This window comes from Ambystoma mexicanum, chromosome 2q (genome assembly GCF_040938575.1).
Source record: "Ambystoma mexicanum isolate Mex_15411 chromosome 2q, UKY_AmexF1_1, whole genome shotgun sequence".
NCBI lineage: Eukaryota > Metazoa > Chordata > Amphibia > Caudata > Ambystomatidae > Ambystoma > Ambystoma mexicanum.
Window position 1 is genome coordinate 59,502,381 of NC_090924.1, and position 24,298 is coordinate 59,526,678.

Sequence of the window (24,298 nt, forward strand, 5' to 3'; positions counted from 1 at the left end):
AACTGTAGTTCCCATAAGGTTAGCCAGAGAAAGGGGAGACCATAGGGCAACCCAGCAACAATAGGCACTTATTGCCAAAAAGTTGTCAAAGCGGATAACTTTTAAAAGACACTATGGAGAGTCTTAGAAATGACACCCATAAAAAGAGTAAAAGATTCTGTTAGTGTGGAAAATGTTTCCCACTCACAGATAAGGACAAATAATGCACCAATAAAAGCTAAAAGTTCTGGGGTTGACACAGGGCAGGAAGATTTATCATTGCTATGAAAATCTTCCTCAACTACAGTGCGAAAGCACATAAAAAAGGGCTGCAGTGGCAGGCAGACTTCAGTAAAAGTCCCTTTGGCCACAAAAGTAGTGTCAAAAAGCGGAGAAAAAAAACAGAAAAAGTTTAGGTGACTCAAAAAATGGAAAAGCAGAAACCACCCAAACATTGGATTCTGTCCCAACAAACCCTGTGAAATAAATGGGGTAAAACCTTTGAACTTCTACTTATCCAAAGTGTTTCTTACTTGAGACCTTGTTTGTAGGCTAGGGCGCAACTTCGTAAGATAGCTTTGCAGCATGTTGGTGTGCCTTGTATATAACCATAAGTCTTGTGATAAAAACTAACATCTTTTTCTTTCACTTTAGCGTATGTAACCATATATTGTAAGAATTATTGGACCTTAAGTGTGGCAGGTATCCCAAAATAATTGTTTTTATATACCTTGTAGCATGCTGAACATAATGTAACTTCCTTGTTTTAATAAATAAGTATATGATAGTCACTTGTGTGGAATATCTATTTCTTCACACCCATTGTATATGTCATCTGTACTGTGCACCAATCTCATCTCAGTGATGTACCACATGCCATTGCATCTATGTTAATCACTGTGCAGGTCTCTCCTGCGCATTAAATACATGGCTACCTCCCTTCGCCTCCCATTCCCTCCCTGCACTTCTTCCTCAAAAGGTGGGGCCTCTTTTCTCCCCCATTCCATCTCCCACGCACATGAAGGGTCGGGTTTACACCCCATTGTCCGAAGGAATACCTTGCTAACCCCTAACAGTTATTGTTTTCTGGCACCACTTCCTGGCACACAACAAGCATGGGAAGTAGAACGTCCCTGGCCCCCACTGCCTAATACATGCCCATTCCTGCCCGAATAGCCTACCACTACCCTACCCCACACTCCAGCACCTACACGCGATGTGCAGTACTTTGTTGCGCTTCAAGACCTGCATTGCACTCGCAGCACGGCAGAGACATGCCACCGTAAACGTTTGGTCTTATTAGGGGAATCCCTGCAGGTCCATTAAGCCTATACCAAAAATGGTTCTGAAAACCCCTCCTAACACCCAACAGTGAGAAAGAACTGAAGATAGTGCCCCTTTGAAGGGGTGCTGTGGGAGGATGGACAATGTTGCGCGAGGCTAATTTTCTAGAAAACTCTGGTCAACAAGTTCACATTTAAAAAAAAATAAAAAATGAAACAGGACACAACTGCTGCATGGTGACTTGTGCACAGACCTAAATCTAAATCATAATGAAAATCCTGCTTTACCTTCCAATGCGGGAAGCTTGTTTTTTTCTCTACTTTATATCATCAAACAAAAGAACACAATGTGTACAGGCCTTGACTGCACGGTTTGCCTGGGGACGGTGAAAAAACATATGGAGGAGATTCTCACCTGCCACTTCGCTACTAGTCTTGAAAGCAGTTGTCCCAATACCTTTGATCATGTATTCATCCAAGACAAAACTGACAAAAGTGCAAGCAGAATTAGACCACTAATACAGCCAACATTGTAGGTGCAATGTGTTCTTAGATCATCCAACTAAATCAGAAAATTAGGAACCAGAAGACGTGCTGTAGGTTGAAGTGTTCAGAATTAATATGGGAGGATGTTGCACTACATTAGAAGATGGATGCAGCAGTTTCTTTATACATCTCATCCAGCAACTTGTGGTTTGACACTGCTGTACAGCATAATAGGATGGAAATAAACATAATACAACAAACTGGTCAGGATCCTTCATCTGAATGTAGAGGGCATTCCAGGAGTGACAAACGTGACACTGAAATACTTTGAACTTACCACAAACATTACATAGAACAGAACATATGTGGAAACATGAAAAAGTATGAATTATAATTAAGAAATCTGAAAATATATTATCTAAATGAAACATTAATTTACTCACCCCACCCTATCCACAGATCAAAATAAATTATACTTCCAAGTCTGTATGTTTAACAGGCCAGGATTGCTGAGCACTTCTAGCTCCCATTCAAACTCCTGAATAATCTTCTACAAGCATGAGGCTATGTTATGGGTTTTGTAAATCATACACCTTTTCAATGCTGCTGCACACTGGTAAATGTTTCTTGATTGTATCACATTCGCTGCTGCACACTGCTAAATGTTTCTTGATTGCATCACATTCCCTGCTTACTGGCACAGCTTCACCTCACTGATGAGGCCCAACAAGGCTGAAACACGTGTATGGGGTTGCCGTTGGTAGTCTTCTTCAGAGTGGAATTGCCATAGCACTTTGGTGCTGAACTGCCCATGTGGGCGGGACAAAGACTAATATGCAAATGGTATTTCCCATCTGTGAAAGGTACAGTGAGCAAAAAGCGTGTGCTGCAAACTCTCATCTCAGAACAGCTTATCATGCCATGTTCTTTCTGGAGAGGAGCACCTGTTAACTTTTTTGACACATTCCAGTTATGTCCATCTTCTTATGCGTTTGCATTTATCAATGATAGCATAGTGTTTCTGATACAAATCACTGAACAGAGTCTTAATGAGCAGATCTATGTAGTAGCCATTCAGGTCCCCATGAACCCTTCGCAGAATCAAGCCAATCCCAAGTTTACCTACCAAAGAACTTACCTCTTTATGCTTCTCCATGGTGGCATAGAGTTTCTGGGAGAGGTCGTTGGAGACATTGGGCATGCTGGGCTTCTTCTTGCTAGCTCGGCTTATGCTGCTCTTGTTTTTGTTGGTTTTCTTATTGTTCTTTTTTTTTGCATTTTTACTGTCCCCTTGGCAGCCCTAACATGCACAGGGCAAATGAAAAAAACGAATTGTTAGATCACCAACTAAAAACACTGCGCTGTGCTTTTCAAAAGAAACAGTGCAGTTATGATTTAACCAATGATAAAATGACTACCTGCAGCAATATTATCACACGGTACCTAACCATAACACATAACTCACTCCCATTCAAGAGCCCTCAACATTAAAAAAGAACACGTTACTCACCGTAGGGACTTCTGTACTCCTAGTCCATAGTCCTCTTTGTGCCATACTTATAGGTGTCTGTCCATAGGGACGGGAGCAGAGCACTTTTTTGCACAGCACAAAAGATGTAGTTCCCTGTTCAAGAATTTCATGCTGCGGAAGACACTTGGGCGTGGCCAGCCCAGCTGATCCCACATACTGGCAACATCTGTCAATCCTTAGATCCGCTAGATGGGGCAACCTGACTAGCACTTATTTAAAGGTGGATGGCAGCCGGGGCGTACGGATGGAAGGTGACTGGACTAGGAGTATAGAAGTCACTACAGTGAGAAATGTTTTTTCTTACTCTCTCGTCCCGGGCCCCTTTCCTCTATACTTATGGGATTACAATGCGCTAATCACCAAGGATAGCTGGAAGCTAATCTTAGGCAACAGGTTTCGCAGGACCGCATGCCCAAATCTGGCATCTGACTCTGCTTTAGTATCCATGTGGTAATGCTTGCAAAAAGCAGAAGTGGAGGACCAGATAACTAATTTACTGATCACTTCCAAGGTGATGTTCTTTTGGAATGCAATAGTTGTAGCCTTGGCCCAAGTGTGTGAGCATGTATTCCTTTGAACACTTATCTTTTCTGAGGTGTGCAGGTTTCTGCGATGCAAATGAACCATCAGGCTATGGTTGCATTCACTGTCTGAAAGCCAGTTGGTTGCTTAACAAAAATTACAAAATCGACTGATTTTCTGTAAGACCTTGATTGGTCCAAATGAAATTGAAGAGCCACCCCAACATCCAGCGTATGTAAAGTCTGTGCTCTCCATCAGTCTCAGGAGAAGGAAAACATTTAGGTAAAACAATCTGCTGATTTAAATGGAATGTGAAACGACTTTTGGTAAGAAATTAGTATGTGTTCTAAGTACCTTATTCTTATGGCCAATTCAATGCAATTCACTGTGTAAATCTACAATGCTGTTAACGCCTGAATTTCACGGATTCCTCTAGCCGAGGCAACAGCAACTAAAAAGGGCCTTTTCCAAGATACCAATTTTGTGTTTGCCAAGGACATTGGATAAAACGGCTTATGCGATATTGCTGCTAAGACTATGATGAGATCGCATACCGGATGAGGCTTAGAAAACAGAGGGTGAAGTCGAAGAAGGCCCTCAAAATGCATCCTAATGATGGGTTTAGATGTAGAATAATTGTGTTCTGGGGAGCTGACATAAGCTCCGATAGCAGGTAAATGTGTACAACAAGATGGAATGTTAATGCCCGTTGAAGCCAGGTGTGACAGAAAAGACAGAATATTGTCTAGAGAAGGATACAGAGGATTCAGCAAATGTTCCAGCATCCAGAAACAAAAGAGTCCACTTTATATTGGGACCTCGCAGATGGTTTTCCTGGTCACCTGCATGATCACCATATTCTAACCTGAAAGTCCTAGATAAATGAATGCAGCTCTCCATGTACCGGGCGCTAAATTCATTGATATAGGGAAGGGGTGAAACACCCGACCCCCTACACACCCATTGAGACAGAAGGTCTTGAGTCACCAGATGTAGTAAGAGGCCCGCAGCCCTGAGATGTAGGCGGTCTGAATACCAAATCTAGGTTGGCCAATCTGTGGTCATCAGGATCAGAATGCAATGAATTGGATGTGTGGAAATTCATGAGCATATTCGGAACGAGATGCAACATGGGGAGGGGAGGCTGGAACGCATAGCATGCTTTGAAGGCCCACGAGATCTGTAACACATCCCCTAAGTGATCTGTCTGCTATTGACCCAGGAGGGATGCAAACTGCTGAAATTTGCAGTTCTGTGGTGTTGTAAACAGGTCTTCCTGAGGGTATCACCATTTAAGAAATACTTCCTGAAACACAGAGTCCTTGATCTCCCTTTTGTGGTTGCCAGGAGAAAGGCACCTCAGTGTGTGCCCTCATGTTGAGATCTTCCACTAAATGCACAGCATGAAGGGAGATCTGATGCAGAACTGTCCAGAATTGGAACGTCAATCGACACAGGGGAGGGGATATAGAACATGGCAGTCATGCTGTCGTTCCTTATGAGGACTATGAAAGTCTGAATTCTAGGCAGAAAGGTTTCCTGACCGTTGAAAACTGTGAATAGCTCCAAAACATTTAGGTGCCATTGGATCTCAGTCATGGACCACGGGGCATGCGTTTGAAGGTGACCTAAGGTGGCTACCCAAACGGTCCGAGATTAATCCGAAGTTATGGTGTGTAAGTGAGGGGGCTCCTGAAAAGGGACTTGCATCTGCATTTTTGTGTCTTTCCTTCCACCAAAGTGGCACAGCGAGTAGAGCGCTCGCTTTGACATCCGCGCAGAGCAGGTTCGAATCCCGGCAGGGCCAAACTCAGCCTTTCATCCATCTGAGGTCGATAAATGAGCACCACACACCGTGGGTAAAAATAAGCAGCGCTCAGATACCTGAGGGTTTGTAGCACTATATAAGTGCCTAATTATTATTATTATTAGTGCAGCTGAAAATTTCAAATTTTGAGATGGGCTAGCATAGAGGCAGCCATGAGACGCAACAGATGTTGAAACCACTACACAGAGGTGCTTTGATGATTCAAGAAGTGTGACATCACCAGCTTTATATCCAGAATCCTCCATTGCGTGAGGAACACTGTGCCTAAACTGGAGTTCCATCTGAACCCTATAAACTTGATGTCTTGAGTTGGGCTCTTTAAAGAATTAACAAAGGCACTATCATTGGGAACCTTTTTCAGTTATTAAATCAGAGATAGAGTACTAGTGGTAACATTAGTAAACATTGTGGCTTTCACATCTATAGTTTCCTCTACACAACCACATGAACACAAACTATAACTTTCATGTAAATTGTAGTTCGAGAGGGGCCAGGAAGCAAAATCTGCTATGATGATTTAAGTGACACCATTTTTCTGCGGTTTCACTTACAAGTATTACATTGCCTGAGTGGCCGGACCACTGCAGGACCAACAGGATTGAAAAGGTAAGAAAACAAGATAGTAAGCCTTACTCCAGGTACCCATATGAAGAAAGAAATGAGGGAATACAAAAGTAATTGTTTTTTATACTTTGATCTGTTAGATTGAGGAATATAAAAAAAAAACAAGAATTCCCTCATACAAGTATAACTACAATGTTGGGGAGAACAGGTAATAAACCTTTCCATCTATCATTTGGCTCTATGGTATTGGCGAAGTAGAGTAGACAGCGTGATAGAAGGTAGTTGCAATTGGTCCCCAGAAAACGTAAATAATGAAACGTTTTAAAATAAAAATTCTGTGGAGCATGAAAATGACAGAAATTAAAATAATGGAATTGAGATATAAATAGGTATACGTTCCTCATTGGGTTACTAAGGAATTAAAGATGTAAAATGTAGGATTTTTTTTTCTTTATAAACACTGAAATGATGTAGTGTTGTTAACTTTCACAGATAGAAAGATTAACTATGAGAAGGCAACATTGATACCCTTTTTGTAGTTCCATGAATGAAATGAGAAACACAGATTGGCATTATGATTTAAATGGAATCTCCTATACAGAATGCTAATGATGTTAAGCAGACCCCTACAGAATGTCTATGCATTAGGAGCATGATGAGAAAAATGTGCAAGTAGAGTATCCAGAATAGGATATTACCTGACTCTGTTATACAAGTACATCAGGAATGTATAAAAATAGGAAACATGAATTGGGAAGCTTTTTTTATGGATTGTTAAAAGTATGGATGTATAATGACTTGTTTTTGGAAGCAATAGTGTATAGCATTTTAAGCACAATTACGGCACTTGAAATAGCTTATTTTAATGTAGCAATTCATAGTTGTATAGGAGGTGTATTTTATTTACGAAGTAGTAATAAACAAATATTTCTGAAGATAAAATATCATTTGTTTTGTGCAACATCAGATTGAAAATTGCATATTACACAAAAAGAGACCAGTGAAAGATGTGAAGGAGTGACTGGTTTCCCTCAATAGAGTATAAGAATAATACATGGAGTGGGGAGTAGAGAATTTCTTGTGATTGGCTGAGAGCCCCCGTTCGAATAGCAGTTTTAGCAACAGATTGAGGGATGCAGTCGCCTTTTGTCATGTCTTCACCGCGATGTGTCAGTCGTCAAGATAGGGATAACTATAAATACCTTTTTTCTCTCATGTGAGCTGCTATTGGACTCCAATTTTGTAAATACTTCCGGGGCCCTTTAAGACTAAAAGGAAATATGCAGTACTAAAAGGGGATGCCCCCCCCAGATCCTCCCAAAAGCCACTGGGAACACCTCAGGAACGTCTTGTACGCAGAATAGTAGTTGAAATGTAGATGCACATCTTATTTTTGTATAACTTTCTTTGTTCAGGTAGCCATTATAGATGGCACATTCAGCACAGACGGATAAGCGTCTTTTAGATCACCAGTGCACAACCAATCTCCACGGTTCAGCACATTCCGAATGAGCTGGCATGACCATCTTGAATTCTTCTATGGTAACGGGAGAGATTTTAAAAGGACAGGTCCAAAACTGTTTGCAGGCCCACCTGGTTATTTTTGGGGACAGTGAACAGGCAAGAGTAAAACCTGCAATCTCTTTTTAGAGAACCATCTCCTCTATTGTCCCACTCTGCAGGAGATTTATAATCTCTTGAAAGAAAGTGTGCAAGCTGCCCTGAAAGGAACAAGTTACTTACCTGTAACTGTTGTTCTCCAGCATGGGTCTGGCATGGATTCACATGCTCATGAATATTCCCCGTCGTCAGGCTGGGAATCCTCGGTAAAGAAAAAACCAGTATCAGTTTCGTTTCTGATCTGTCTTTCGTAGTAATAACCAATCACTGGTCTCTGCGTCATACTGACCACAGCCAATGACTGCCCTCTACCTAAGCACCGCCTCTGGCAGCCATCTTCAGATTTGGAAGCACGTGAAGTGGCAGTATGACCAAGTGAAGAGCCGCAGAGGGGTAGGCGGGAGGGTTCGCATGTGAATCCATGCCAGACCCATGCTGGAGAACAACAGTTACAGGTAAGTTACTTGTTCCTTCTCCAGCATGGGGTCTGGCATGGATTCACATGCTCATGAATAAAGAATACATAGCAGTACACACATGCACAACCACGGGAGGTGGCAAAGGCTCAACATTAAGCATCACATCAACTCAACATTAAGCATCTTACCTCCTCACCAGGCTCACCTCAGGCGAACAGGTTGCGCAGCACTGCTTGGCCGACCCTGGACTCCTCCCTGGAATCCCGGTCGACGCAGTAGAATTTCGTGAAGGTGTGCGTCGACCTCCACGTAGCAGCCCTGCATATGTCCAGCAGGGGCACACCAGATAGGAACGCCGTGGTAGCTGCGATCGCTCTGGTGGAATGGGCTCTCGGACGGCCAGGCAGCGGTCGGTTTGCCAACCGGTGACAGCACATGATACAGCCGGAGAGCCATCTGGAGATGGAAGCCTTCGAGAGAGCCTTCCCCTGATTGACAGGTCCAAAGTTCACAAAGAGTTGTGACGTCTTCCGAAAACCCTTCGTGCGGTCCACGTAGAACTTCAGCGCTCTAGCTACATCCAGCGAGTGCAAAGTCCTCTCAGCCGGCGACGAAGGCGACGGGAAAAACACAGGTAACACCAAGGGTTCGTTGAGATGGAAGTCCGACGGTACCTTGGGCATGAAGGAGGGGTGCGTCCTGAGCACTACCCTCGTGTCGTGGAAAGTCAAGTACGGGGCCTTGCAGGAAAGGGCCTGGATCTCTCCCACTCGTCGTGCGGAGGTGATGGCCACAAGAAAAGCTGTTTTCCACGATAGAAACTTCAACGGGGCCGAGTGCAGAGGCTCGAACGGAGGTCCCATGAGCTTGGTCAGCACCACGTTGAGCTCCCACGCCGGGGCCGGAGCCTTCACCGGCGGGAACGATCTGAACAGTCCCTTCATGAACTCTTTCACCAGACGATGAGACCACAAGGACGTCCGGCCCGTGGTTCTGGTGTATCGGGAGATCGCAGCAAGATGAATCTTGATGGACGCGTGTGCCAGACCAGCTTTGGCCAGCGTCAGCAGGTACGGCAGTACTTGGGGAGCCGTAATCCGTAGAGGGTTAATCTTCTGTGCGTGGCACCAGACAGAGAACCTCTTCCATTTGTGTCCGTAGCATTTAAGAGTCGAGGACGCCCTGGCCTTTGCAAGAACCTCTCTGCAATCGGCCGGTATGTCGTATCCTCCAAACTCTAGCGCTGCAGGAGCCAGGCCTGCAAGTTCAGCGACTTCGGGTCGTGGTGGAGGATGGCGCCTCCTTCCCTGGAGAGTAGATCCGCGTCCGCCGGCAGCTTGATCGGCGGGGACGCTGACAAGTCCAGAAGGTCCGGGAACCATATCTGCCTCGGCCACGCAGGTGCGACGAGGATCATCCTGCACCGTGACCTCTTGAGCTGGTTGACGAGCCGGATTAGCAGAGGCAAGGGAGGGAACGCGTAGAGGAACAGGCCCTCCCAGGGGAACGAGAAAGCATCGCCCATGCTCCTCGTCTGGGGAAACCTGCTGGCGAACCTCCGGCACTTGGTGTTCGTCGCCGTCGCGAACAGGTCGATCTGGGGTGTGCCCCACCGTCGGAAGAGGCGATCCACCAGATCCTGCCGTAGTTCCCACTCGTGGCACGAGCGCAGCTCCCTGCTGAGTGAGTCGGCGATGGTGTTTTTTATCCCTGCCAGATGAAACGGCACCAGAAGAATCCCTTGGGCGACGGCCCAATGCCACAGGTCCTGCGCCTCCTTGGACAGCGCTGGGGACCTGGTTCCGCCCTGTTTCCTGATGTAAAACATGGTGGTGGTGTTGTCGGTGAAGATCCTCACCACCTTGCCCTTGAGGGACGGAAGGAAGGACCTGAGGGCCCAAAACACTGCACGGAGCTCCAGGACGTTGATATGCAGGGACTTCTCCGTCGGGAGCCAGAGCCCCCTTGCGTGCAGATTTTCGGTGTGCGCTCCCCACCCTTCCAGGGAGGCATCCGTGGTCACAGTCTCCTGGTGGGCTGGGGTCTGGAAGTCCATGCCCGCCGTCAGATGCGCGCGGGTGCCCCACCACCGTATCGCTCGTCGGAAACTCTCGTCGAGCTTGATCCTTTCCTCGAAGCTGCCCGTCGTCTGGATCCAGCGCGCATCCAGGAATTCTTGCAACGGGCGCATCCGGAGCCTGCACATGGGAATGAGGTAGATGCAGGAAGACATCATCCCGAGGAGGGACTTGATGGACCTCACTTTGGCCGCGTCGGCCACCAACATCCGTTGCACCTTGCCCAAGATGGTCCTGGTCCTCTCCTCCGACGGGGAGGCCAGAAGGGACACTGTGTCGAGCCTCGCTCCCAGAAACAGTGCGACTTGCGCGGGCACCAGGTGGGATTTGGCGTAGTTCACGGAGAATCCCAGGTCCGTGAGGAGTTGGACGGTCCTTGCCGTGTGGACCACGGCGAGCTCCCTCGTCTTGGCGCGGATGAGCCAGTCGTCCAGGTAGGGGTAGACGTGAATCCCCTCGCGGCGCAGCTGCGCCGCCACCGGTGCAAGGCACTTGGTGAATACCCTGGGTGCCGACCGTAGTCCGAAGGGAAGGGCTTTGAACTGGTAATGACGCCCTTGGACCACGAATCTGGAGTAGACTCCGGAGCCCCGAAGCCTCTTTGGGACGAGTTCGATGGCGCCCTTTCTGAGCATCGCCTTTACCTCCAGGAGAAGTTGAGGGACGTGAAGTTCTTTCCTGGCCACGGGGGGGACGCGCGGGCACCTTCTTTGAAACTCGAGCGCGTGGCCCCGGGCCAGGGCGTCCAGCACCAAACGGTCGGTGGAGATGGACTCCCACACGCTGACGAAGCCCGCCAGCCGGCCTCCCACCGGGGTGCTTCGGTGGGGGCCCGACCCCACGGCCGGTTCAATCCTGCTTGGACGCGGCCTTGCCGCCTTGACCTCCTTGGCGACGACGGCGGGGTCCGCTAGACTTGCCTCGTCCTCTGTAGGCCTCTTGCGACGACGAGCGGGCCGCTTGACGGTAGGAAGCGAAACCGCCGCCGGAACCTTTGGAGGCGCCCTTGCCTCCGCCGCTCCGAAAGGGCGTCCGTCGTTGCAGGACTCCAAGGGCCCGGGCCGTCTCAGTATCCGCCTTGATGGCCTGAAGGGAATCGTCCACTGTCTTCCCAAACAGGTTGTTCCCGTCGAAGGGCATGTCCAGGACTCTGGTCTGGACGTCCTGCCGGAAGTCCGTAGCTTTGAGCCATCCACGACGTCGAAGGCAAACGCTGTTGCCCAGCTGGCGGAACCCAGTGTCGGCGATGTCCGTCGCCACGGTGATGGCGTGGTCCGAGGCCACCTCACCTTCCTGCAGGATCTCAAGGGCCTCCGCCCTCTTGACGTCCAGCAGAAAATCCAGCAGGGGAGCTATCTTGTACCAGAGCTCCCTGTCGTAGCGGGCCACGATAGCCAAGGCGTTGGCCGCTTTAATCGTCGTCGCTGCCGACGAGATGACTCTACGTCCCATAGTATCCAATTTCTTTCCCTCGCCGTCCGGCGGGGAAGTCGATGTGGAGGCCGCACCCCCCCCCGCTTTCTTCCTGGCTGCCGCGGAGACGACGGAGTCCGGGGTAGGCTGCGCCCGGAGGCATAGGGGGGCCGTGTCCGGGACCCGGTACTTTTTCTCGTACCGGTCTCTTCTAGCTGGCGTCGTGGAAGGGTTCTTGAGGAGGGAAAGGCCCTCATCCCAAATGTCGTCCAACAGAGGCACTGCGAGGACCGTCTTCCTCTTGGCCTCGCGCCGCTGATAAAGGAAGCCTTCCTTTTTCTTCTCCTCAGGGCAGAGTTGGAAAAGCTCGGAAGCCCTGGAGATCATGGAGTGGAAAGATCCGATCTCGTCGGGCGGAGAGGCCCTGGTGGGAGGCGACGACGGAAAATCCTCGTCGTATGCCTCGTCGTCCGTACCCGTCGCTGCCGTGTCAGTCCCCGTATCATCCCCTCGGGTGGACGGGGAGGAGGGCTGGAAGGGGCGCGACGGTTGAAAAGGAGGTGGTGGATGGATCCTTCTTTTCTTGGTAGGGGGAACACCAGAAGGTCCCGGTTCTGGATCCCCCGACGGGAGAGGTTCCTCCGTCGGTAACGGTAGCCTCGTCCTTATCTCGGAGCATAAGGACTGTATAGCCAACAAAATGGCCGCCGAGTTGTCTTGCGGCGCTGGCAGAGGGGAATCCGACGGGCGAGCAGGGGCCCCGTCGGTATCCTCGACGATGTCGTCGTCGTCACCTGCGTCGGGGTCCATTCCGACGGGCTGGCCTTCTTCCACGCCTAGGCCGTGGCTTAAGACCTCGATCAGCTCCTCTTCTGAGGTTGAGGCCGACTCTACGACGACGCCCTGCCCCCCCTTCTTCTTCCCCACGGAGGGTTTCACGGGGGTCCTATCGATGGGCACAAAGGAAGACTCCCTCCGAGGAGGCAGGGAGATTCTGGGCCCTGAGGTCGCCACCACTGGTGCAGCCACCACAGGCTGAGCCAGGGCCGCCGCAACCGTTTCGATAGAGGGCTTGGTCGGATGGATCAAGGCCTTCACCACCTTAGGTGCGCTCACCGCCTTATCCTTGAGGGAGGGGGCACTGCCACGCTCCTCCTCTGCCTTAGAGCTCGACCGGGGCCTCTCCAGGAGCTTCGCCGGGTGCTCAGCCTTCCTCTTACCCGACCCAGAGCGTTGGCTCGTGGTTGATGGTGCCGGGGAGGGTGCGCCCTGCCTGGCGCCCGTAGAGCCCGACCGTTCGGCGCTCCCGGTGCCAGCGGACTCGCGGTGCTTGGCCTTATGTTGGGCCCCCGTCGCCGGGGCGCCCTCAAAGGTCTTAGAAGACCGCTCGGATTTCTTCTTCTCGCCAGACGGGCTCTTACCCTCCAGCCAGTTGGCGAGACGTTGATGGCGGTCCTTCATGGTCCGTTCCGACATGTTGCCGCAAAACGCACAGTCCTTCTCCACGTGCGTCTTGTCCTCATGAAGGCAGTAAAGGCAGAAAGAGTGTTCGTCCTCCTTGAAGACGTTCTGCAGCTGGCATCCAGGGCAGACCCTGAACAGCTTTCCGGGCGTCGAGCTTCCCTTCTCCTGGGCCATCTCCGAGACCGGGCCTGAGAAGCTTCTGGAGTCCTCCGAAGTGTAGCTCGACGAAATCTTCACCCTTGAGGGGCACAGATGAATCCGACACGGGTCCCCGTTGATCGGATGTAGGATCGGTGGAGCTTGAGGCTCTTTTGACCGAAAGAATCGAAGTTTTTTGTGAAAAGCGCGAAAAAATAACACTAACGCTCGAGAGCAATAGCACGAGGATCCCAACACATGAACGTGCGGTAAAAATCTGAAGATGGCTGCCAGAGGCGGTGCTTAGGTAGAGGGCAGTCATTGGCTGTGGTCAGTATGACGCAGAGACCAGTGATTGGTTATTACTACGAAAGACAGATCAGAAACGAAACTGATACTGGTTTTTTCTTTACCGAGGATTCCCAGCCTGACGACGGGGAATATTCATGAGCATGTGAATCCATGCCAGACCCCATGCTGGAGAAGAGTGGGAAACGACATGGGAGGGGGAAGAGAGATGGGGGCTGTGGGTGGGAGGACTGGCTAGTCGATATGCCCTGGTTACCAAACAGAGTCCATGAATCCCCTGAGATAGTATGCCACCCTTGATGATATTTAGAAATGTTGCCATGTACCGGGGGGATATGGCACTTGATGGTCTTATTGTTTTTTGGATTCAGCTGATGTTACTGAGGAACAAGAAAAAAATCCTGTTTGAAGGCCTTTGCCATTTTCTCCTCTGTGTGCTTGGTGACCAGTCAGGCTGCCTGCTCCTCCTATTAAGTCTACACAGCTCTTGGATTTGAAGTCTGTGCAAGGCTGTCTGGAAAAATGAAAAGACTTCCGAGGACCCTTTGTTAGAACTGTGAGAGATTTGGCTGCAAGGGTGGAAGTCTTGCATGTCTTTTTTAAAATGGGTCGCCTCGCTGTACGGCATAAGTCTACACCAATGCTAATGGCTCTAGGCGCTGTATCAATATGGTACTATGAGGCACCCTGCAAATCTTCAGCAATAAGCTTAGCCTCAGCTAAGCCAGATTTGAACGCTGCTCTTTTGTCCTGTGGCAAATAATGTGGAAAGTCAACTATTTTGAGCAAACAGGCCTTGGCTGGCAGCCACCAAAAGAGCATCAGCGTTTGCCTGACACAGATGAAGTGATGATTTATAATAGAATTTCTTTCCAAACTTGTCTAACACGTTGACCTACTCCTAAATGGTGTTAGTTGCTAAAAACAGAAAGGTGGACTGAGAAGGCCTGGAAAACAATATTGCAGCTGCAACCACAGCGGATTGAGGCTGTGTATTTGGAGAAAGACCTGGAGGATCTGATTGCAGCTCCCGCTAGCGAGTCTCCTTTTTTTTGCTTGTTGAGGGAATTGATTGCATGTTTTCCTATAGACTCTTGGCTTCGGCTTAGTGTGTATGACAAGAATGACATTATGGAATGGTTAACTGCATTTGAGTACGCATGTGAGGTACAAGAAGTAGTGGATGTTGATAAGATTGCATGGTTGCGCAGTCGACGACCCCATTGTGGCTGCAGTGCCGTTATGCATACGTCAAAGGACAGAAAAGACTGCAAAAGTGAAGCAAACTCCGGTCTCAAAGTTTGGGAAGACTCTTGCCCAGTACTTGAAAAGATTCGGAGATTACAAAATGAAAGAAGGTAATACTTGGGTTTCTTATGTAGCTGATTCCTTTAAGAACTTGACTGGTTAGGTGGAGGTTTAAAAGGTCACCACCTTTGAGGGTGTGATGTATTTAGTCATGCTTGAAAATATGTGTGCTTCTTGTTCCCCTGAGCTTAAGCAGCACTTGCTGACTCCAAAGAGATAGATCCTATGAAGTTAGCCATTGCAGTAGATTTATGGGTGTCACTCAGTGTCCCACAAGGACAAGCCTGCTTCTGGTAAGCAGGAGGAGGGGAAAAAGCACAAAGATAAGGAGGGTAGGGGATCTGAAAAATCTTCCTCTCAAAAGGGCCATACAATGTTTAACAAGGGTAAGTCCCATGAGAATAGTCAGAGTAGTGGGAGTATGGCTCTGGTTACAATAAGCCTCCTTATGTACACAGGAGGAAGAAATTATCACAGGGGCATCCCTTTTCTTCAGACTCTTTCCCCAGTGGGATATAGTCTAAAGTAGTCTTGGTTTCCCTGGGTGCCAAGAGTTTCAGAAGCTTATGCCAACACCAAGCACTACTTTAAGACAGTGTGCTGATCAATGGAGTAGACACTCCTGCCCTTAGGGATAGTGGTGCCAGCAAAACTGTGGTGGATTCCACATTGGATAACCAGGAGGAGCTTGCCAGAGCTCCCCTGATAACCACCAAGTTCGCTTATGGTCCTCCTCTCAAGTTCCCAGTAATGCCTGTAAATCCAACTATCAATGGCACAGTAGTGAGGATTCCTGTGAGCATACATAGGCAAGTCCATGGAAAGGCCCTGCTGGGAAATGACCTCAGAGACTTAGGTCTTGTGGGGGATACAGCAGAGAGACCATGCACAATGTCACAAACAAGAGCTGCCTTGGCCAAGCCCAAAGCTGAGACAAAGCCAAAGGGGAAACCCAAGGCTAAGTGAGAAAACCAAAAAGAGGGAAAGAAACCATTCCCCCTAACTCACCTCCCATTGAGGTGGAGGCAGTTGGCCAAGCACCTGAACGTGACTGGGAAGAGGTGCTGCCTGAAATACTCAACCCACATGACCCTCCTGAACTCCAAAGTTTATTGGTTGAAGGTGGCCCTGATAGGGAAGTGTCCAGTAAGGGCCAACGTGAGTGCCCATCTTTAAAAGGCCTGAGACCAGAGTCTACTGAAGCTGACCATAGGAGGTTGTTGGTCCCCCTTCAAGTCAGATCCTTCTCCTACAATTGGCGCATGAAGTCCCCCTTGCCGATCACCTTGGGATCAAGAGAACCAAGCAAAGGTTATCCATGCATTTCTACTGGCCCAAGATGGGGGTCCAGGTAGAAGGCCATTGTAGGAGTTATGGCACTTAACAGATCTCCGGTAAAAGTGGCTCAACAATCCAAGCTCCATTGGTGCCACTCTCTGTTGTGGGAGTGCCCTTTGAGAGGGTAGGGATTGACATTGTCGGTCCCCTTCACCCTCAGACATCCTTTGCAATAGGTTTAACTTGGAGCTGGGCAACCATGCCGCTAGATATCCTGAAGCCATCCCATTGAAGACGGTTACCTCCAAGTCAGTTGCTAGAGCTTTACTTGGCACATTTACTAGGGTTGGCTTCCCTAAAGAAGTTGTGTCTGACAGAGGCAGCAACTTTATGTCTAAGAATATGCAAGCCATGTGGAAGGTGTATAGGGTCACTTATAAGTTTTCATCTGCTCATCATCCACAAACAAATGGCTTAGTTGAGAGGTTTAATTGAACTCTCAAGAACATGATTGGGGCTCTGGAAGAACCCCAAAGGAGAAAATGGAATCTCCTGTTACCATGCTTACTCTTTGCTTACAGAAGAGGTACCTCAAGAGGGGGTGGGTTTCAGCCCCTTTGAGCTTCTTTTTGGTCACTCGCCAGGGGACCACTGGCCATAGTCAAGGAAGGGTGGGAGCTCCCGACTCCTCCTGCAGTTACCAATGTAGTGGACTATGTGCTGGGGCTGAGGAAGAAAATGGTCCTCCTGATTGCTCAGGCCAGTGACAAGTTAAAGGCTGGTCAAGCATTGGTCAAACATTGGTTTGACCAGAATGCTTCAATTGTTCACTTCACCCTAGGTCAAGATGTCCTGATCATGAACCCTATAAGGCCTCGAGCCCTACAGGACAAATGATCAGGCCCTTACTCAGTTGTGGAGCAGCTGGGCGAGGTCAACTATTTGGTGGACTTTGGAAGGCTCGGACAGGCCCCCAAAGTGTTTCATATAAATAGGCTGAAGGCTTTCATCCCTAAGGTTGAAATAGCTGTACTGCTGCTGGCTTCCGATATGGAAGAGGAGGAAAGAGAACCCCTCCCTGACTTATTCCAGAATGGCCTTTCAGATGGCTCCATTGAGAGTGTCCAAGGGGCCCCTCACATGACTTCTGACCAACAAGGCGAGGTAAGACCTTTGCTGAGGCCTTTCTCCCCATTGTTCTCACTAGCTCCAGGTTTGACACCTTGGTACAAACAAAAAATGGACACTGGGGATAGTGTGCCTACCAAAGGTAGGGGCTACAGAATGTCGGACAAGGTGAGATCCTACATCAAGACAGAGGTCAACAAGATGTTGGATCTTGGGGTGATTGAGCCAAGGTCCAGTCCTGTGGTTCTGGTGCCTAAAACAGGTACATCTGAACTCAGGTTCTGTGTGGATTACAGGGCTCTGAACGCTGTCACAAGGACAGATGCTCACACCCTCCCTAGAACTGATGACCTGGTGGATACCTTGCGTGCCTCCAAGTACCTCAGCACATTTTACCTCACTGCAGGTTATTGGCAAATAGCCCTAGCAAAACATGCCAAGGAGAAGACAGCATTTTCAACCCCAGAAGGCCTTTACCAGTTCAGGGTTATGCCCTTTGGGTTGAAAAATACACCTGCCACTTTTCAGAGGCTTGTGAATCATGTTCTAAATGAGATGGATGAATTCTGCTTAGCTTATCTGGATGATATAGCAGTCTTCAGTGCCACCTGGGAAGAACATTTGGAACACCTTAAAATTGTGTTACAGGATCTTCAGAAGACCTGCTTAACCATAAAGGCCAGCAAGTGCCAGATTGGTCAAGGATCTGTGGTCTACCTTGGAAATGAAGTAGGTGGAGGGAGGATTCTGCCCCTACCCAGTAAAGCACAAGCATACAAGACTGGCCTACCCCTACTACCCAACCCCAATTGAGATCCTACTTAGGTCTCACTGGGTACCATTAACACTTTATGGAAGACTATGGCTCCATAGCTTCCCCTGTGACTGTCAACTCCAAAGAAGCCTAAGAAGGTCTCTTGGTCTGAGAGGTGTGAGAAGGCCTTCAATGGCTTAAAAGACTCCTTGTGCCAGTCCCCTTTCCTCAGGGCCCCTGACTACAAACATGCTTTTATTGTGCAGACAGATGCCTCTGACACTGGGATAGGTGCTGTACTATCACAGATAGATGATAAATGTAAGGAACAACTGATTGGATTCATTAATCGCTAGCTTAAGGACAGAGCGCTCAGGTGGTCCACTGTGGAGAAAGAATGTTTCTCTGTTGTGTGAGCCCTAAGGAAGCCGGGCCCTACCTCTATGTGACCCACTTCATTGTGCAAACTGACCATAAGCCCTTGAAGTGGCTAAGGAACATGAAGGGAGAAGATTGAAAGTTTCTCAGGTGCAAGGGTTTGACTTCACCATTGACCACAGGCCAGGTGTCCAACATAGCAATGCTGATGGGTTGTCCAGAATGTTTAACCGACCTGAACATGAGACCTATCAAGGGGTGGATTAGTTCACCCCTGTCCTTGGTCTGGGAGGGGCAAGTGTTAGGAACAATGTCCTCAATGTGTAATTTTCTCTCGATTTGTGAACCCCCAAACATTTTGCTTTTGTTTGGCTATCCTATCCTAACTTTTGCCAGTGGAGCACAGCCTTCAGATGCGCTCCACTGGGCTTTTCTCTCATTTGTTATGGAGAAACTGATACGTCCTTCAGTCTGCCAGTACACTACGTTGTAATTTCTTGCCAACTTTTTAATAGTACACAATGTACCTCCCAGTGCCGGGCGCTGGGGTGCTTTTTGTTTTATGTCCCTATACACCCTCAAAGGATTTGTTGGTGATAGCACAAGTGTGCCTAGGATGAACTGGTGGCAGCAGTCACTTTTTAGAAGTGTTTTACTTCTTATTACATGATCACATTGCGTTAACCGCGTTTGGTTCAAGACAGTGGCAAGGTCTGAAAATAGCCTAGCCACAAAGTCTTTTGTTCTGTGCTACAGGCATTTTTTGTCCCTTGCCTTCCCCCAGGTCGAGTGACCCGGGTTTTCCTTATTTGGACATGCAGCCTCCCACGAACATCGATCTCTTTCGCGTGCTTCTGCATGTCATGTGTGCATGCCCAGGAAGTGGGTTGTGACGGTCTGGTCCCAATTCACACTACTGGTGCCAGGATGTCTGGAGTGCCTGAATGACTGGGACCAACATGGGCCGTGATTGGTCCACGACTGGGATGCCTACATGAGAGCAGATCCTTGATTGGAAGTCCTTGATTTTGGCACAAAGCTAATCTTGGATAAGAAAACGGGCTCTGCATCCATTCTAGGTCGATCAACTGAGTTCTCTCCAAACTACAGAAGGAGCCAGGTATCCTGCAACGAATAAACAGACTTGTGAAACCACCAGAGACGCATTGGAAGGTTTGGAACCCTGAGCCCTCTGCTGTCCCGTCGAACCCCTGCTTTCTTCATTGATCAAGAAGGCCTGCAAGGGCGCTTCGCTCCTTTTTAGTAGTGGGAAGAGCTACTCTCGGCACGCCCTGCTTATCCACCGAAGTAGCTCTTTCGGAAGCGTTGCTGGGCAAACCAATGAATAATCCAGCTCCAACTCGGGGTATCCCGCAGAATCACTGCCGTCTCGAGTTGAAACCCGAGAGGTGGGAAAATTGCTTGCTTGTGGTCTCATGCTCTCTCCCACCAGATTTCGTAGGCCTAGCTCCTCTGGGGTCACGAATTAGGAGAGTAGGTAATGCTGCACACATTTGTGATTCCCGCGTAACTACCTGTTGGCGGTGGTTGGTGTAAGGTGCATTGCTGACCTGCCCTCCTGTGCCCTGAAGCTTGCTGCACCAGAACTTTCTCTGCATCTCTTACGGAAGCTGAGAAAAGTCTACTGTCCTGTCACGGATGATCATCCTGTCCTGCAGCCGCTGAGAGCCGGAGCAGCGTGAAACTGCAGGACTCTAACCTACTAGCAACCACGAATAAACTGGCAAAGTTTGGTTTGGACTGTGCCGAGGGTCGGTGAGTACTTGCATCTCTTACCGACAACCACTTTAGCATTCTCGACACCATACAACACTACCAGCAGATTGAAGTGCACCAACCACTCTCACCCATCACCTACAACAGGACATCCACAGTAAAGACAAATTATTTCAAAACTGATTGTATCTTGAAATTCAGGCCTCTCTAATCTAGGTGCTGTATTACTGCCTGCCTTTCTGTGAAACCTAGGCCCTTCGTCCGGTCTCTAGGTGTCGCAAATCTGGGTATATTTGATTTACTGCCTGCCTTTCTGTGAAACCTAGGCCTTTCTCCCATTATCTAGGTGGCTCAATTCTGAGTATATTTGATGTACTGCCTGCCTTTCTATGAAACCTAGGACTTTCTCCCATTATCTAGGTGTACTCCACCTCTCATCTATGGCTGACTTACCCAACCTGACAGAAATACCACGACAACCAGGACCAAGTATCAGCCCGACTTCCCCTCCCACCCCCTCCTGCCGCACCACTGCCACCCCGCCGCCAAACAACAATGCCCCCTACCCGGCTCTTGTCCTCCGTACTAGAGCCTTCTTTCATGAACCCCCCTACATGCCACTTCACTCCACCATTTCTGACCTCTGCACTCAACCACCTATACACTCTAACCCCCCCTCGCCCTTTCCCAATCCACCATACCCCCTCTAACTCATGTGCAGAGAAGTACGCCGACATGCCAAATACCTCCCGCCCCCTACCCTTTTTCCACACCCCCTAGCCGCTCCCTCGTCCCTACCTTCTTACCCCCCCCGCCGAGCTTCCACTGAGATCAATCCCCTAACCCCCCCACTCCTGCATCCCGTGCAATTTCCAACTCACAAGCCAGAGGAGCTCTCTGGTGCTCCAAACACCACAAGCCACCCACCACCTCTCCTACCCCCCAGGCTTCCACTGAGATCAATCCTCTACTCCCCATTCCTGCACCCCGCACAATTTCCAACTCACACGCCAGAGGAGCTCTCTGGAGCTCCAAACAACATGAGTCACGCATCATTACCCCCCTCCCCCAAGCACTACTGCAGCATTGGTGGGATCTGGCAGGAACCCCCCAGACCTGCCCTCCTGTCCTCCACCGCCAAAACTCCTCCTACCCCAGAGCTACCATTCACCCATTCGTCCAGAGCTCCACTTCGCACCACCATCACCATCCAACAGCCAATATGCATCCCATCCATCACCTCCTCCTCAATCCCACACATCCTTACCAGTAGCACCACTCCTGCACTATCCCAAAGTCTACCTGACAGCACAGCCCCTCTAAGACCTCTGCATCCCCCAAACTCAACACAGCTCGGTGAATCCCTTGCCTCACCTACGGAACCCTCTAGCCCTTGTCCTCTCACCCTCTCCTCTTCACCCACTGCTCCTCCTCGACCCCCTCCCACAACCCTCTCCCTCAACCCCTTTCCCGTCTCTCAAAGTAACACGCCTTGCCCTATCTAAAACCATTGCTTCCTCCCTTTTCCCCTCTGACCCCCCTCAACACTCTCACACACACCCCTTGCAGCCAAATGCACAAAACGCAGGAAGGGTGACAGGCCCTCTCCCTCGAGTCTCCATACCTCGCCACTCCTTCGTAATTCCAACCTCCCATCCTTTCCCAACCCTGCCGTAAGGACCACCCCACCTGCCACTCCCGTCTGCACCTCTTTGAACACAACCTCTCCCCCAGCAATCCTAAACCCCTAACTCCATCCAGACACAAACAACTCGCCTAACCCCACACACCACACGTGCACCACTCAACCCCTCATGCTCCCTCTCCTGATCCACCCCACACCATCCCTCAAATACCCACCACGACCTGCCTACTCTTCCCGCTCCCCCTCGACCTAGCCCTCCCAATCGCCCTCAAACAACAACTATGTCCCAAACCCCAGATACCCCCGCCCAGCCAGCCTCAGTCACCCCAACTGTTCCGACCACACCTTACATTGCAACAACTGACACCTTACTCACTTTCTCTCAATCCAACCGAGCCATCCCTACCCAGAGCGTCAGGAAAACAGCCACGCCTGGTGAAATCACCTTTTCAATGCCCGCTCCGTGGCGAGAAAACGACAAAGCATTTTTGACCACCTATCCTCTGACAACTCTGACTTCATCTTCATCGCTGAAACCTGGTCCTCAGACAATTTTGCACCAATCACACACAAGGCCTTCCCTCCAAGCTACTTGCCCATCTCCCACAACAGACCTTCCAGAGGTAGCGAGGTAGCGATCCTATAAATCGCACTTCCCCATCTCACTCACCAAAGCCAACCTTGCAACACTAACTGTGAATCGCTTCTAGTAACATTCTCTCTACTGCCATCAGGCACTCACAGCTTCCTACTCATATATAGACCCCCCCGAGATATGACACTTTGCCAACAATCTCTGACTCACTAGCTACCATTCAGGTAATCCACCCAACACTCGCACTACTGGGAGACTTCGATATCTGGTTTCACATGCCAAACAACTCCATGGCCCAGCCCCTGGTGGATAGTCTAGAAGCACTCAACCTCTCCAGACACCCCACAGGTCCAACACACTCTGGAGGTCATACCCTTGATGCAAACTTCAGCTCTGACCGTGTCTCTGTATCTAGCACTAAACCGCTCATCTGGACAGACCACTCTGTCATCCCATTCTCTGTCCTCACTCCACCCCCTCAACCGAAGACTGACCCTGCCTACACACACTATCACCAATGCTTGAACAAAGTCAAGGTACTTCCTGATCCAGCTGAAGCCCTGCTGCACAGTCTCACAGTACCACAGACCTCAGACGGACCATTAACTACTGAATCCATTGACTCCTGGCTCAATGAATCACTACTTCCTCTCACCCCAGCACCCCCTCACACCCCGCAGCCTCTCGCCAAGGAGCGTCCGCCCTAATGGTTCATGCCCCACATGAAGACCTTCATAAGCAAAAACAACTCACTTGAACGCAAATGGAGACCATCTAAAACCCCTCTCAGCAGATCTATAGTCGCTCACCACTACCGCAGTTACAAATCTGAGATCCAAAAGGCCAAAAAGGCCTACTACAATAAACGAACCATAAATTGTCGCAACAGCAGCAAAGTGCTCCACAGGATCATCTCTGAATTCGTGAAACCCTCCTGCAAGTCAATCCAGACTACACCCACAGCAACGCTCAGCGACACCTTCTCCCTTCATTTCTACAACACAGCTCTAGACAGGATGGCAAACATTAACACCAAACCTTCCACCCTAGCCCTCTGCCCAACACCACCTCCTCCCAACTCCACTGCTCTGACAGCCATAATACCATTCTTCGACTCTTTCAACCCCATCTTGACTGACGAGTTCCTTGATCTACTATCCAGCAGCAGACCCTCCGGATCACCGCTTGACCCCTGTCCAGCCTCTCTTCTGAAATAAATATTCTCCTCCACACGTGCGGCAGAACAAGCAAAGTCCATAATAAATAACTCCCTCGCCTCTGGTATCTTTCCTGACGCCTTTAAAATGGGGCATGTCAAACCACTTCTGAAAAAGGCATCCCTTGACCCTCTCAAGCCCAAGAACTACATGGCGATTTCCAAAACCCCATTCTTGACGTAACTCATTGAACAGGCTGCGTACTCTCAGCTCAACCACTTTGTAGAAACCAACAACCTACCCGACCCCGCTCAATCAGGCTTCAGGCAGCGCGATGGAAAAGAAACCACTCCGATCTCGATCTGGGATGATCTCAAGGTCTCGGAGGGCTGTGCAGCACTGGTTCTCCTTGATTTGTCAGCCGCCTTTGACACCATTAATGATTCTATCCTCCTCGACCGACTGCACTCCCTTGGAATCAGAGGCTCGGCACTCAAATCGATTGGTTTCCTGTTGTTGAGGAATGAGGCAATCACTTTCCTCTTCCCTTTTCTCTGAACAGCGCGCACCGTGAATACCAGAGTACCACAAGACGCCTGCCTCTCTGCTCTCCTTTTCATCCTCTATCTGATCACAATACGAGGGAACATCTGCGCGCACAACCTCACCTGCTACAACTACGCT

General features: G+C 49.3%; 1 protein-coding gene across 3 annotated transcripts in view; it reads right to left on the reverse strand.

The window, feature by feature from the left end:
* CREBBP (CREB binding protein) overlaps nucleotides 1–24,298 on the reverse strand; it is a 2,841,012-nt gene that overhangs the window by 265,292 nt on the left and 2,551,422 nt on the right. For all 3 annotated transcript variants that reach the window (XM_069646824.1, XM_069646825.1, XM_069646823.1), the window contains one exon: nucleotides 2,887–3,048. In XM_069646824.1, coding sequence (XP_069502925.1) covers nucleotides 2,887–3,048 — 162 coding nt within the window. The remainder of the gene's footprint in view (nucleotides 1–2,886; nucleotides 3,049–24,298) is intronic.